The following is a 15,799-nucleotide window of genomic DNA, read 5'->3' on the forward strand; positions in this document are numbered from 1 at the left end:
GAATGACGGCATTCTCAGGAGACCAAGGGTCCACATAAATAAGATGCCACACACAGATTTAAAGATCTGCATCACAGGAGTGGTATGTCTACCGGGCATCAATAAGATCCTTGATGCATGCATTAACATTTATAATGAAGAACAATCTGCAAGGTAGCATCAATTCAAAATGTTCCCATATATCCTGACAAATTAGGTTTCAACTAAAAGTAATAAAAAAGTAGCATGGAAAATGTTCACTACACAGCATCGTAAACATGCTATAACTAATTAATAATATCAATCTCTCAAAATGATACATTGATAACCCAATTAGCATGGCTAACTTCTCAAGCACAGAATAATGAGCACAGATGTTATAAGTGACTGATTAAAGCAGAGTCAGGCAACCTTTTTTTCTTTATAGACTGCTGGCACATTTGACATTCTGAAACTGTGCTAGGCACCACCACAAATTAGCGTGGAGGCATGACAAACACAAAACATTGGGAGCACCCCATTTGGATTTTGAATTTTCTCCCCCCCACCCCCGGATTCTGTTCTCACTGTCTCTCTCTACCCCCCTCCATTGACTTGAATAGAGGTGGGAGGAAGAGTGCACTGCCAAAAACAGGGGTAAACTCATCCACTGCCAGAAACAGGGTAAACTCATCCACTGCCAAGGACCCTATTGTTCCAAGGGTTCTTGGCGGGGGTGAGCTTCCCTCCTCCTCAAGCCATTTTGTTCAGAAGGGGGCTGTTTTCCTCACCTCTATTCAAGTCCATGGAGCGAAACCACTCCAAGGTTTGATGGACACACTCAGAAGTCTTGGTGTATGCCAGTGCGCCCACGGGTGCTGTGTTGCCAACTCATGGATTAAAGCATTTTATAATTTTTAAATCAACACTTGCGTCTTTCCCCCTCTAAGCTGGTAGCTCCCCATATAAAGACATACTTTTTATTTGGTTCATCTTTCAAAAAGGCAGTCCTGCTGACAATTTGTCAAGAACAGAGGTAGCTGCAGCAATAGTACCAGATGGAGTGAAAGTAGCAAAGCCATTTCAGTAATAGCTAACACCTAGTAAATCTAGCTCTGAAAAGCAACTTCAGTAACAATGCAGAGAAAGAAAAGCGTGCACACAGAAGTGTTAATGCAGTGAAGATCATGCCACCCAAGATATAAGAACGAAAGAATACCCATGCTGGATCTGACCAAAGCTTTATTTAGTCCAACATTCTGTTTGCACAGTGGCCAACTACGTGCCTGTGGGAAGCCCGCAGGCAGGACTTGAGTGAAATAGCACCCGCCTACTCTTGCTCCCCAGCAAATGGTATACAGAGGTATACTGCCTCTGATATTGGCGGTAATCTATAGCCATTATGAATAGTAGCCAGTGATTGCCTTAACCTCCATGAATTTGTCTCATCCCCTTTTATAGTCATCTGAGTGGGTGGCCATCACCACATGTTATAGTAGCTAATTCCATTAGTTAACTATGCATTGTGTGAAGAAGTACTTCCTTTTATCTGTCCTGAATCTTCTACCATCCAGCTTCATGGGATGATCCCAGTATTATGGGAATATTATGATATTATCCATTTCCTCCACACCATGAATAATTTTGTACACCTCTAAGCTCAACAGTCCCAGACACTGTAACCTTTGCTCATAGGGGAGTTGCTACAGCCCCTTAATAATTTTGGTTGCCCCTTTCTGCGTTTTGGTTGCATATATTTTACTCCTTTAGTAAGGGGCTGTTGAAAGGGACATTTGGTGGTATCCAACCATCATCTTTCCCCCATTGGAATAGGATCTATTAGCAGAATGGATTCCTCCACAGCACTCGTGCCCCCCAAATCTGCCCCAGAAGGTTGGTGGACCCTTCAGAGCAGATCTGGGGAGTGGGGGAGGCTGCAGCAGGAGAGGAAGATAAAGTTTCATTGCATGAGTAGAAGTCTGCTTGCACAACATTGGATATCACTCATTGTCAAATTATGAACTTGTATGGACAAGAGATACAAATACTGATGGATAAACATGCTTTCAAGTTTACAAACATTTACAAATCAGAATGTGTAAAGCTAACAGCAGTGCAACTTGACTGTAATATACTGAGTGGTATTTCTATGTTGTCTCTCATGGCAATGCCATTTACAAGTTACTCTCATCATTTTGGTAAAGCCAAAGTTAACCAAGAAAGCATCATTCACTGAAATTCATAGAATTAATAATTTTCTCAGTTAGAACTGCCTAAAACCAATGGAAAAGTACTTTAATTAGTCAGAAGTTAATTGGGATTCTAGAATTGAAAGCTTTCAGCTAAAAATTTAGCCTCTGTGTTTACTATCAATGCTGTGTGCACTCCCCAGGTGTATATCTCATAATCACCTATAGTTAACAGCTTAGGTTAAATTCAATAAGGATTCATTTTGCTTTGAGACTTGGCAAGCCATTAATTGTTTTCTGGCTCCAGTTCTCCCACTATAGAATGATTGCATAGTATGGTATTGCCAAGATATTATTTAGTGCTCACACAATATAGTAATTTACAGTAGAGGAACTCATTACCATGCATCCCAATCCTTTAGTAATTTCTAATTTCTCTTTGAATTTAGTTGTAACAAAACACTCAATACATTTATATATATATATATATATATATATATATATATATATATATATATTTTAAACTTGTGTCTTAGGTTTCTCCAAGGAGCTCAAGGTCACATTTTTGGGGTCCCCATTATATCTTTAAAACAGGTCTGTGAGACAGCTGAGACACATATACACAGACTGACTTTTCCAAGGGCACCAAGTGAAGTTCAGTGTTAAATAGGCACATGAAGTGGGATTTCCTAAATTTAAACCTAACACTCTCATTACTACATCCATTTGAACATTCTGACCTTGTTTGCACAAACACACTATGGTTAACAAACCATGGGTTGTTTGTGAGTTTGTGGGTGTGAGTGATTCCTACCCTCTTGCCTGCTTCCACTTCCCTAAACATGTCACCTGAACCTGACAAACAGCCCAGAGTTTTAACCCATGCTTTGCTGTTTGGTTAACTTTAGGTTGTTTAACCCCTAAAGTTAAACCCCAAAGTTTCTGGGTTTGGATGTCATGACACCAACCCTGGAATGGGGCGCTCCTGGGTTGTAGGAAAGCAGAAGCGATGAGCGTGCAAGAGGCAGCAAGCTCGCTCACTGCCACAGCTAACTATGGGTTACATGCGAACCAAGTCTCTGTGTATATATGCTTCAACATACAAATTTGAGACACTTGTCCATTGTTTAGTATTAGTGTTGACAGTGTTTCTTGTGGATTTCACAGAGCTGATTACACTTGCATGAAGAAGACATCTCTTTCTTCTGTATAATGTGGAAACAGAGTTTCTTAGGCCTGCAACCAAACTAACTGGCAATCCTTTCCTATATAGCACTGAGTATAATTTAACTTTTGTTCCAGCATGAGATACCCATCAGTAAAACAATGATTGTACTTGACATTTTTGACTCCTGGATGACATTCTTAGAGCTATAGTTGAAGCCCGCACAAACTGAGGCTCACAAAGCCTAACATAGCCCACCAGCCATGTCTTGTGGCCTGGCAAGTCCTTGCAAACTACCTGTTTCTCTCTCTCTCTCTCCCTCTCTCTCTCTCTCTCACACACACACACACTTTTTGTAGGCAGGCAGCAAAAACAGGAAGATTCTTCTGACTGTGTGTGGTCTGGTGGGTCATAGATTTTACTTAGTTTAGTAGTAAGCTTCAAAAGTACCCCATCCCACTAATGCCACCTGTGTTTGATGTACAAGTGCCAGCTGTCCCAGCAGAGATGTAATAAATTACAAATTGCAAGCATATACCAGTTCCCCAAGGATCACTATTTGTATATTTTAAACATTTACATCCCACCTTTCAAAGCAGCTAACAAATAAATAAAAAGAACAATATAAAATCTCATAAAGCATAATAAACATCCAAACAGAATCTAAAACTGCAATGTAGAACAAGTTAACACACCAAAGGCAAACCTAAATAAATGATAGAACACACATCTGCAGGTCTCCAATGTAGGCTAATAATGATCTCCAGAAAAAAAATGCTTCCTGGCCATTCACTGGAGGCCAACTAATACCAATAACAACTTTTTATGTACAGCCATGAATAAAAGTGGCAAGTTGGTGGAACAATATGTTTCCAAGTGTGATATGGGCTGGCTCACTCCTCAAATATTCTAGATATAGACCTGAGTGATTCATTTCACCTTCATATCTGTTCTCAAGTTCCCCATTGGCTCATGCTACAGCATGAAGTCAATCAGGGCAGGCCATCACAAGTCGATGGTGCAACCAAAGTGGAAGATGTAGTGCTGCCAAACCAGCTAAACTCCCCCATTCCATTCTCTCCCCAACATACCCACTTGGACACAACCAGGCCCATTCCTGCTATGGGATAAAAATATAGCTCTTATCCCATAGCAGCTGTACAACCACCTCAAAAAAAAGCAACCATGCTTTTTGCAGTATAAGAAAAGTGTAAACAGAAATGTAACAAAAGCAAATCAAGAATATGACAAAAAGAAAAGGCAAGTGGGAGGGTGCTGTTGCACTCATGCCCCGCTTGTGGGTTCCTGGTGGAAAGCTGGTTGGCCACTGTGTGAACAGAATGCTGGACTAGATGGACCCTTGGTCTGATCCAGCATGGTTCTTCTTATGTCCTTAAAGTGGAAAGCATTTGGAAGGGGGTGGGGACTCTCTCTCTCAAGCGTGCACACGCACACACACAAGAAAATGACTGAAAGGCAGAGCTCTGAACTTGATGGTGGGAAATCTTTGGGTGCACTTCTCAGCTGAATGTGGTCTATGTAAATGCATAAGTTCTGATTAGCTAACAGAAGAAGTTGTTGAGAGTACATTTAATATCCTGCTTCACGGGATGGGTTGCCCGTGGGGGAGGGGGAGCATATTTGGGAAACATTATTTTATAAGATCCGCCACAATTTAGCACTACTGAATGCAACTAGATGGAATGTTACCTGCTATACAAAATTGATTTTTATACATACAAAAAGATGGTCAAAACCCATATGTGTATATATACATACCAGTTGAGGATTTCATGCATCTAAGGAAATGAATGCTTGTGCCATACTACATTTGTTAGTCTTGAAGGTGCCACAAAGTTATTTGTTGTTTCTATTAAATCTGTAACCTCTGAGGATGTGGACAGATTTCTTTGAGTTGTAAAGAACCTTGATCATTTGGGCTGGAACCTTGATCATTTCGGCTAATTAAAGCCAGCCAGGAGGAACTAAGGTACCTACAGGTTGGGATCACCAATACATTATTAGCAAAAGACAGTAACCTGATCTATTAAAAAAAAAAAAATCAACGCTGAACACGAATGATCCCACCAGCAATAGGCTGGTTTTCAAAGTTCCTGTTCTGTTAAAGTTGTAGAGTGTGTGATGGTGAAACAACTTCAGATTTTGCCTAGATGAAACATCCTTCAACAACCTATTTCAATTAGAGCTGTGTGCAAATGGCCTCTCAAAATTCTCCACCCTATTTGTGGGAAGACAAATGGTGTGTGTATGTGTGTAGGGGGGGGGGGGGGGCGATGGATGGGACAATTTCATGAAATTTCTCCAGGTGGAGGAGAAATCCTCCAACAGTTTCTCACAGGTAGGGCTCACCACTGAAGCACCACTTCTTTCTTTTTTCTAAGGATTTTTGGTTTTTGTGCTGCCACTGCAAGTGGCAACAGTGGCAACTGTGTTGGCAGCCTAGCCCACATTTTGCATCCTCCATAATGCAGATGTGAGGAGGGGCAGTGTTGTGTCCAGCTCCAAGGAAGAAGTGGAGCTTGTGCTGTGCCAAAATCTGCCCTCCAATTTCCTGAAAGTGTTCTTCCCTCAATGAAGAGGGTTCTATTTTTGTACCTCATTCTCCAGGCCACTTTATAGCTTATTTTGATTTACTTTTGATGGTGTTTTTGAGCTTAATCACTATGAAGTGGCCAAGAGTGCTGTGTGTGTTTTGTCTTTCTATTAGACATCTCTGCCTTGCTCTGCAGCCTCCTAGGCTGCCCATGCTTCCTGATCTGAAAAAGCTCTGTGGGAGGAATTACTTCATGATGTCTTCCCCGAGTTTTAATTGAAGTCTGGGAAGCTGAGGAACCTACAGGCTGCCAGAGAGATGATTGTACAATAAAAGACAGGATTTGCACACACTTCTCGACTACCTCATAAGTAAGATAAGCACAAGAATCCCAAACCCAACCCATGAGAATTTCTCAGAAATTTTCTTCTCCTTTGAATTTCTTTTCAAAAGGAATTTATTTTCTATCAAATTGAATATGAATGGTAAAAAATGTGGGAGAAATTTTCAACACAGCACAAATTTCAATAAATTTCTTTAATTCATTTCAGTTATTGATTGTAGTTTTGATTAAAAGGCATATAACATCACTACAGAGCAAATTTCAAGGGATGTAATTTCTAGAAAAAGATAGGAAAATCTGGGTAGGAAAATTACAGAGAAACAATTGTATATTTTTCAATCTATTAACTCTTTTAAGTTCTCCTTGAATTTGAAAGAAATACAGTTTAAGTTGCTATATAGGTGGTACCGTACCTCACATAAACTTAATAGGTCTGTTCTTTCTAAAAGAAAGGTCAGTTCTTTCTGTGATAGTTTCTGACATGCTTACACTGATCAAAACATTCAATAGCTAGGTTTAGTCTAATAAGCCAAGATATGAACAAGCCTTTTGCATGCACATGCATGCCAGGATTTTAAACCAACTTCAAACTGTGGTTTAAGATCTGAAGTTTCCCATTTCAGATGAAACAGGAAACTACAGTTACTTGGAAACTTCTGCATTTCATTCTGATGCACCACAAAGGGAGGAGAGAGGGGCTGCGTGCATGTGCAAAAGGCTCATGCATATTTTGGCTTAATCATCCAAATGCAGACAATGTTGGCCCAAGAATATATGCTTCTGCCAGCCTACAAACCAACACAATCCTGATTTGCACTCTGATATCGAAGTTATGCTTTCTCCTTTTATAAGTAACTAACACTGAAAGTAGACATTATGGCAGATATATGGCTGCTGATGAAAACAGCAACCCTGTCTCTCTTCTTCCTCATTCCTACATAACAGCTAGTAAAACAAATCATGTGACATGACACCATCAGTTTCACTTCATCTGCTCTACATCACTGGTGACTATTAACTGGGCTAGAAAAATTCACAGCATGATATGACATCACACATTCAGTTTTTTTGCGCTGGGATCTGCAATATCAAAGTGTCTTTTCTATATAGGTTGTGAAAGACTTAAATGTAATGCTGAAATGGCCCTGAGACCTTTACTGTCAGTACAGCTCCTAGCTGAGATTTCTGTCATATTTAAAGTGGCAGAATCCATGATGCAAGTCAAGTGTTTCTCAATGGAGTTGCCTCCATTCTCCAACTGGGGCTATAGGTCTTCTCTGCATCATTTATTGTGGCATGTGGGAGAGGAGAATATTTATGAGTAGCTCAGTGTTGGTAGATACTTGTATCTCATCTTAACATGCCTTCTTCTGGCTATCTTTTGACACAATTTGGTGATTGTTGAAGAAATGTGAAATCTGGTTCTGGTTGATTGGTGCCCCAAATTGAAGATTTTATGCGATCTAAAGATCTGATGAGTCTGCAGAATCTGCTACAATGCTTAAGGGATAAATCATGACATTTTTAGCCAAATTCACTTTTTGAAGCTTATTGTAATGGGGGAGTTGCTCTGAAGAAAAACAGGAGTTGGATAGGCCAACACTTGGGGTAAAATTTTGCAGGGAAGAAGGGGATATCATATTTGCTCTATATGTTGGTATGGTAAGTAGTCTTCAACATTAATACCAGCTCTCAATATTAAATAATTACATGATAGCTCACACTCTGCTTGAAGTTCAGCTTTAAATGGTATTGTTTCCTCATTATTTCCCATATTTTAGTAGACAAAAGGAAGTTGTAATGATTATACAAAGTCTTAAACATGAAATATAAAAGCTTTGCAGAAGTTTTCTGCAATTTACTATTTACTGGGAAAATACTAGAAATGAGAGCAACAAAAACTGTGAGGGTCTGGAGGCAAAACAATGCTGGTACCATAACTATCATGAGAGAAGCCTGACTGGAGGCAATACAGATATCAAACTGTCAAGAACAGCAGCTTCAAGCATGCTTTGCTTAAAACTCTGAAAGCATCAGATATTGGCTAAAATATGCACTACACAAATAATTCAAAATACCCAGAGTAAAGACCACAGGAATTAACATGCTATTGATACCATGAGATTTGCAGGCAGCAGATTGCTAGGGAGACCGGAAGTCAAGGCTTGGCAAAATTAGACGTACCTGGTTAGAAGGGAAAGAACAATCTTTATGAAGCCAAAAGTGTTTTAATTCTGATAGAATCTTTAGTCTCTGACTACATTTGATGTTAAACTTTTTATCTAACTTACTAAAAAATTTACACACCTTCAATGGTCCTATTACTTCAAAATATACAGCTAGTCCACTGCACTCCAGGACTCAAAGGAAGATTATAACTGCCCCGAGTCATGCCCTTTTTTGGAGAAATGTATACTTGGGGGGGGGGGGCATTACAGACATCCAGTATCAACAGAATTAAGAATGCAATTTTTTTAAATTAATTACGTCAATGGATATACCAGTAAGAATACATGAACTTTTTCCACGTAAGAACTGGAAACTCAGTTTCAAATGTGTAAATTAATTTTCCAGGTTTAAAGAGAAATAAATAAATTACAAGTAGTTCTAAAGAGTTCAGAATATTTGGTGATTACACTACAAAGAGGACAAAGAGATTCTTGTGAAGAAAACAGAACTGAATAATGAGGGACAAGGACAGCTGAAAATGTCCATTAGGATTTTTTTTTTCTGTGTTTCAGGGTGTCTGAACCTTTACAAGTCTGAACCTAAATTGGCATAAAGTCCAAAACTGATCAAGATATCAAATAAATAATGTGAGTGACTCTTAACGGGAAGGAAGAAAATAATGCACTTAAGAAATTAGAACTGATCATTCTGCTGGAACTGTGAGACCAAAATGTTGGAGATAACTCAATACTTTTATTTTAGTTGTGATTGCAAGAAATTAAATCAGAAAAGTACCAACTTAGAATATATTAAACATGTGGTTCATATAATAGAGAAATTTCCCTGAAAGGGTTATTGAAAGAGACTTTTTTTTCTGGATGGATAGCAATTTGAGGCAACAGGTTTTTAAAAATGCCATATACAGATAAGAGGACAAAATGAAGTAGCTTTCAAACAGGAAGAATAACTTAATTTGGTTAGGAGTTGAATACTAGGAATATCAAACAAGAAAAAACTATCCATGCTGGAAAAGAAGTTATAAACAAAAATAATGCCATTTTACTTTAACTACAAAAAAAATTCCACAGCTTCCACAAGAAATGAATTGGTATTATATATAACAAAGTCTCTAGAATGTGTGTGCCCGTTAACATCTCATCTGAAAGTCCAAGATTTAAATCACAAATAGATTTGCTGGCTTTTAAAAACAGCTAACCTAACAGTGCCTGTTAGGAAAGGTTCGATTTAAAACCCTAAGAGTTTAGTGGTTTTTGTGAACTAGCTTATTGATAAATGCTGCAACAAAGGGACGATTTCTGGGAATAGAATAGGATAATAAGGAATCTTCCACGAGCCTCTCTGTTCCAACCTGTGTAATTTGTGGCCCCTTCAAAATATCAATATGAGGAGAAAAGCAAAAACATTATAATTGTGCAGAGAGCTGAGGCTGGGAATTACGGATGATCATGAAATAACTCATAGGTTCCTCTAGAATTCCTTATAATTTAAGCAGCTGCACAATATTCAAAGAAAATCAAAATCTCCTTGTCACACAGAACCCAGTGCTACATGCAACAAGGATTCTAACAAAATTCAAATATCTGTTTATTCAATACGAAGCCATCACTACAAGCCTCAACAGACATGATGCTCTTTTGGTTGCATAACAGTGTGACAGTGGGAATGTTTGTCAAGTCAGGTATTATGCTTACTGCATGAAGAAGGCAATCGGAAAGAGAATACCAGCACCAAGAGGCTATGCCTATTGAGTAGAGCACAGGTAGAAGTGGCCCTTAAATTCTGAGGAATATAAGTAATCTCAGTGTTGTAAGCATTATATTTCAAATTCAGGTACATTTGTGTAACGTCCCTGCATCTACCTGTTCTGTATTGAGAGTCACTAGGAAGATTTTAAACAGCTGATAGCTTTTTGCTAAACCTCCAAGAACTCTTCTTAGATAGAATGTGAAGCTCAAAGGTTTGCTCAGAAACACCCCCCCTCCCCAATTCTGCCCAAAATTATAAATTTAAATGGAATCTCCTTTTCTACTGGGGGGGCAGGCGGGTAGGTTATAGTATGCTAGAATTACACCAGCTACATCAATGGTGAGATGTCACCAGCTTTCCTTGTCATACCACAACATGCCCTGAAACATCTCCAGGGCCAATATCCATTTGTTTTTGTATGGCATATTTCTGCTTGATTGCAGATAATTTAGTCTTGTGTAATTAGTAAAATAGTCATGATTCATTACATTTGTCTCCCTAACTCTTTAAGACCAACACTGCAATAACTTAATACACACTAGAAATGAAGACACAGTAAGCCAAACTCAGAAGCAAATAAACTGGAAATGCCTCCTTTGCAATTCCTTTCCTCATTTATGGCCATGATCTAATTCAACAGAACAAAAGATCCAAACTTTAATCTGCCTGAGTTTGTTTCACTATCAATAAACTGGAACAAAGATTAACTATGTTATGGAGCCAAACTGAAGGCATTCTAGTAAGTACAATTTTAATAGTGAACATCAGGTGCTTGTTACCAAACTTCGCCTATCTTGTGAAGTACCTTAAGTCCTATGAGGTAACTCACTAAATAAAAGGTATAAATGAGATCCAGACCCCCTCAATCTTTCTAGGACCTGAGACTGAGTATTTTGATGAAAAGAGATGCAGGCAAGTGAGCTTGAACAAGGGCATGTTGGAGTTGGATTAGAGCATTTTTCACTTCCTCACTTTTTTTTACTTGTATGTTTGGAAGGGTAAGCAGTAAAGAAACGAAGAGGAGTGGCAAACAATTGGCAGATGGGCAGGTTTGCATAAAAACTGCAATGCTGGTGTGCAATCAGATTCCAAGGGCAGCACAAGGTAAATGTAAGCTAGTGGTCAAGCAGACAAGGCAGGAGGGAAAAGACAGACACGCAACAAGTTGATAGAGCAGTATCAATCAGCAGGTGCACAAAGCATCAGGATAGCAATTCCATTAAGTCAGCAGATGCACACAGGAGCAGGGGAGCAATGATAGCCAGTCACAAGAGGGGAGAAATGCAGTAAGAAGTAACTGCCCATTAACAGTCATATACAGATGGCAGCAAGAACTCATGGGCAGTACCTTGGGTAATCCTAGATTGTGCAATCAGTGGATCATTCCAGGCAATCAAGCAGCAAAACAGTGTGTTGCAATGCCAGGCAGCCAGTAAGTAGACAAAGCAGAGAGAAAGCAATGAGTGCCATATCATTTTTTAATGCACAGTTCGAAGAGGGTCATGCCCCTGAATAATCAGATAAAGCTGCTGGCAAGGAGGAAAGAGAAGCTTTTGAACCGATTGCCAGGGCAGCGAGATGACACTATTTGTTATTTTTATTTTGGTAACTAAGAATATCATAAGTGAAAGAACCCCAGAATCTGGATGCTCATCTTCTAATAACAGCATTAGATCAACATAGCGTATCATGGAAATCCACAAGAGTACAGCACACAAATGAAAATGAGGCTGAGCCCTGGTGCCTGAGGGAGGCCTGGGGACCCTCCTGTAAATGAAATTAAAATGAGAATCCACAAGGAAATAAAAAAAATGCGAACGCATCTAAAAATTTTCTAGTAAATGATTTCAAAACAAACCAAAACAAAATACTAGCAAAGAACTGGATTAGAAATGATCGGCTGGGATTGAAGATGTTGCTTACCCCTCTCTGGAGCCCACAAAATGGGAATGTTGGGAATTTCTGCAGCAGAAAAACAGAAGAGAAAAAGGGATTTCTGACTCCCAGGTTCAAGGAAAAGCAGGTCAATTTAGGGATGGTGATGTGCTTAGAGCACAACAAGAACTGGACAGAACCTTTGCCCATTCCCAGATGCAAACGTTTTCTGAGATTTGAGAAAGGTTTGAAAACCCCACAGCATTTTAATATCACAATCTCCCACCTCTATTCACAAAACAACATCACTTACCTGTAATTAATTTTCTTTGAGGAGTTTGTCCACATACAGCCTACTTATAGGCTGAGGGCACCATCTCTTAGGAGAATAGGCTACAAGGATAGGTTAAAAAAAAAAACCTTCAAAATGAACTGATGTAAAGGAATACGCACTCTGTAGACAGTACCAAGTGATAGGAAGATCTTATAAGTGGATCAACTGTTTCTGTTAAATTCAAATTCACCTTCTGTCTTGCAAAAAAAATAAATAAATTGGGGTGTGTTGTTCAGTCGTGGGTGGGACTTTATGTGGACAATACTTTTCTAAGAAAATTAATGAATTACAGGTAACTTTTCTTCCTTCAATAAGTGGTTGCCCACACAGAGCCACACATATAGACGAATAGAGTTATGCATGAAAATCAGAAATGGGTACAAGGACCTTTACATCTGATATATAATAGTGAATGTTTTTATAAAATTATCAGTAAAATAATTAACTTTTTCTTCATTGTGGAAAAGTGATGGACAAACACTGTGATTAGGTATGTCTGTTAAGACAGTACAAAGCAAGAAAGAAGGAAAGTAGTATGTAGTTGATCAGGTAGCTGACACAGCTTGAGAGGTATAACAGATCTCTCTCTCTCTCTCTCTCTCTCTCTGGGTATATTTTATAGTTTTGTAATATAGTATGTCAGCAAAAAGGCATAATTCATTTTATTTTATATAATTAAGAGATACAAAAAGCATTTAAACAATATACTTTGGTCTAAGTATTCATTAGATGGGAGTGTGAAACCACACACACAAATATGCAATAGGAAATTATCACATTTGTGTGATGGTAGTGTCATCTCACATAGTCTGTTCTAAAACAGTATAGCAAGGAAATCCAGCTAGAGAACTTAAATGCACCATACTTTATTAAACAAAGGACTATCAAAGCTGTGTGCCTCTTGGATAAACATTCAGGTGAAACGGCAGACTACTGAGGAATATATAAGGAAATGTAATAATCAGAAACTTGAATACCCTGCTCATCATATGATGTAATAGCAATAGTTATATACATGGAATACTTTATCATTTTAATTACTGATGGAGTGTAAAACAAAAGCAAATATGAATTTCAGTGTTGATAGGTTGTGTTACAAAATTGCATGCAGAAATTAATAAAAGATGCACATTAGGGCAAAAAATCCTAACTTCACATAAACATGGATGGGGTCTAAGCTGGCAGTAGAATCATAGAATCATAGAATAGTAGGGTTGGAAGGGGCCTACAAGGCCATCGAGTCCAACCCCCTGCTCAATGCAGGAATCCAAGTCAGAGCATCCCTGACAAATGGCTGTCCAGCCTCGTCTTAAAGGCCTCCAGTGTGGGAGAGCCCACCACCTCCCCAGGTAATTGGTTCCATTGCCGTATTGCTCTGACACTCAGGAAGTTTTTCCTGATGTTCAGCCGGAATCTGGCTTCCTGTAACTTGAGCCCATTATTCCGTGTCCTGCACTCTGGGATGATCAAGAAGAGATCCTGGCCTTCTTCTCTGTGACAACCTTTCAAGTACTTGAAGAGTGCTATCATATCTCCCCTCAGTCTTCTCTTCTCAAGGCTAAACATGCCCAGTTCTTTCAGTCTCTCTTCATAGGGCTTTGTTTCCAGTCCCCTGATCATCTTTGTTGCCCTCCTTTGAACCCTCTCCAGCTTGTCTGCATCCTTCTTCAAGTGTGGTGCCCAGAACTGGACACAGTACTCCAGATGAGGCCTAACCAGTGCTGAGTAGAGGGGAACTAGGACTTCCCGGGATTTGGAAGCGATGCTTCTATGAATGCAGCCCAAAATAGCATTTGCCTTTTTTGCAGCCACATCACATTGTTGGCTCATATTCAGCTTGTGATCGACGACAATTCCAAGATCCTTCTCGCTCATAGTGTGGTTGAGCCACGTATCCCCCATCTTGTAACTGTGCATTTGGTTTCTTTTTCCTAGGTGCAGAACTTGGCATTTGTCCCTATTAAATGCCATTCTGTTGTTTTCTGCCCAGCACTCCAGTCTATCCAGATCACTTTGAATTTTGTTTCTGTCTTCCAAAGTATTAGCTATCCCGCCCAATTTTGTGTCATCTGCAAATCTGATCAGCATTCCCTGCACCTCCTCCTCCAAGTCATTAATAAAAATGTTGAAGAGCACTGGGCCCAGGACTGAGCCCTGCGGTACCCCACTCGTTACCTCTCCCCAGTGACTAACTAGGGAATAGGGTGGCCACTTGTGAGTCCGCCCAAAAAGAGAATATGCATTACCAAAAAAGAAGACAAAAGAGGACAGTGATTTGCATAAATTTTTCATCTGCTGATTTGTATGTATAGATGCAAATTTAGGAACACAGTGCATCTCACCATAGTGTGGAAGACTGTGACCAGGTGACCTGCGTGTCTTGCTCAGTCTGCTATCCAGGTGCTGTTGATGGGCAACTTCAAGGCCCAGCTCTTCCTTCTGATGGTTCTTTATCTTTATACTGGACCAGAACTGGACAGCCCTTCAAAAAGAGGATGCCTTCAAAATAGAGGACAGTCCCCTGGCAGCCCTTCAAAAAGAGGGCTGCCCTCTGTAAAAGAGGACACATGGTCATCCTACCATGAAGGGGTTCTTGGGGCTGTGGTGGATAGCTCAATGAAAATGTTGGTCCAGCGTATGACTATGTTGTAAAAGGCAAATTCCATGTTTGGGATCATTAGGAAAAGAATAAAAAATAATGCCTTTGCACAAATCTATGGTGCAACAAAATTTGGAATACTGCATACAGTTCTGGTCACTGCACCACAAAAAGGATATTGTAGAACTGAAGAATATGCAGAAAAGGGTAGTTGCCAAATTGATCAAGGGGCTGGAACAACTCCCCTATGAGGAAAGGTGCAGCTATTTAGTTTAGAAAACGTGGGTCATGCTAGAGGTAAATAAAATTATGCATGATGTGGAGAAAGTGGAAAGGGAGAATAATAATACTAGATACCGGCTCATCAAATGAACCTGAATCATGGGAGATTCAGGACAGATAAAAGGAAATACTTCTTCACACAGCACATAATCAAACTCTGGAATTCGCTACTGCACAATTTGGTGATGCCCATTAACTTGTATGACTTTAAAAGAGGATTAGACAAATTCATGGAGGATACGGCCTATCAAAGGCTAGTTATGATGGCTATTATATTATCTCCAGTATCAGAGGCAGTATGCCTCTGAATACTAGTTGTTGGGAAACACAAGTGGGACGATGCTATTGTTCTCATATCTTGCTTCTGGGAACCCCACAGGTATCTGGTTGGCCATTTTGGAAACAAAATGCTGGACTAGATAGACTTTTGGCCTGATCCAGCAAGGTTCTTATATCCTCATGAAGGTTAGGAGGATATTAATGGGCCCACAATTCTGGCCTAAGAAAAGATGGCAATTTGCTGTGCCTTGTAGCCAAGGAAAGAAGGCTGGTATAAAAACAGAG

At 39.6% G+C, this 15,799-nt stretch overlaps 1 protein-coding gene across 22 annotated transcripts in view; it reads right to left on the reverse strand.

The window, feature by feature from the left end:
* GPHN (gephyrin) overlaps nt 1–15,799 on the reverse strand; it is a 483,693-nt gene that overhangs the window by 232,107 nt on the left and 235,787 nt on the right. For 6 of the 22 annotated variants that reach the window (XM_084848936.1, XM_084848902.1, XM_084848927.1 and 3 more), the window contains exon 5: nt 12,069–12,107. The exons of 11 other annotated variants lie outside the window; for them this stretch is intronic. In XM_084848936.1, the coding sequence (XP_084705062.1) occupies nt 12,069–12,107 (39 nt within the window). Of the gene's footprint in view, nt 1–8,326; nt 8,394–12,068; nt 12,108–15,799 lie in introns of all 22 variants that reach the window. 5 more of the 22 variants (XM_084849007.1, XM_084848989.1, XM_084848999.1 and 2 more) reach the window with 1 other exon arrangement.

Source organism: Heloderma suspectum, chromosome 1, assembly GCF_057233095.1.
Source record: "Heloderma suspectum isolate Gila_16-S chromosome 1, 16-S_ref, whole genome shotgun sequence".
NCBI classification, from domain to species: Eukaryota; Metazoa; Chordata; class Lepidosauria; order Squamata; family Helodermatidae; genus Heloderma; species Heloderma suspectum.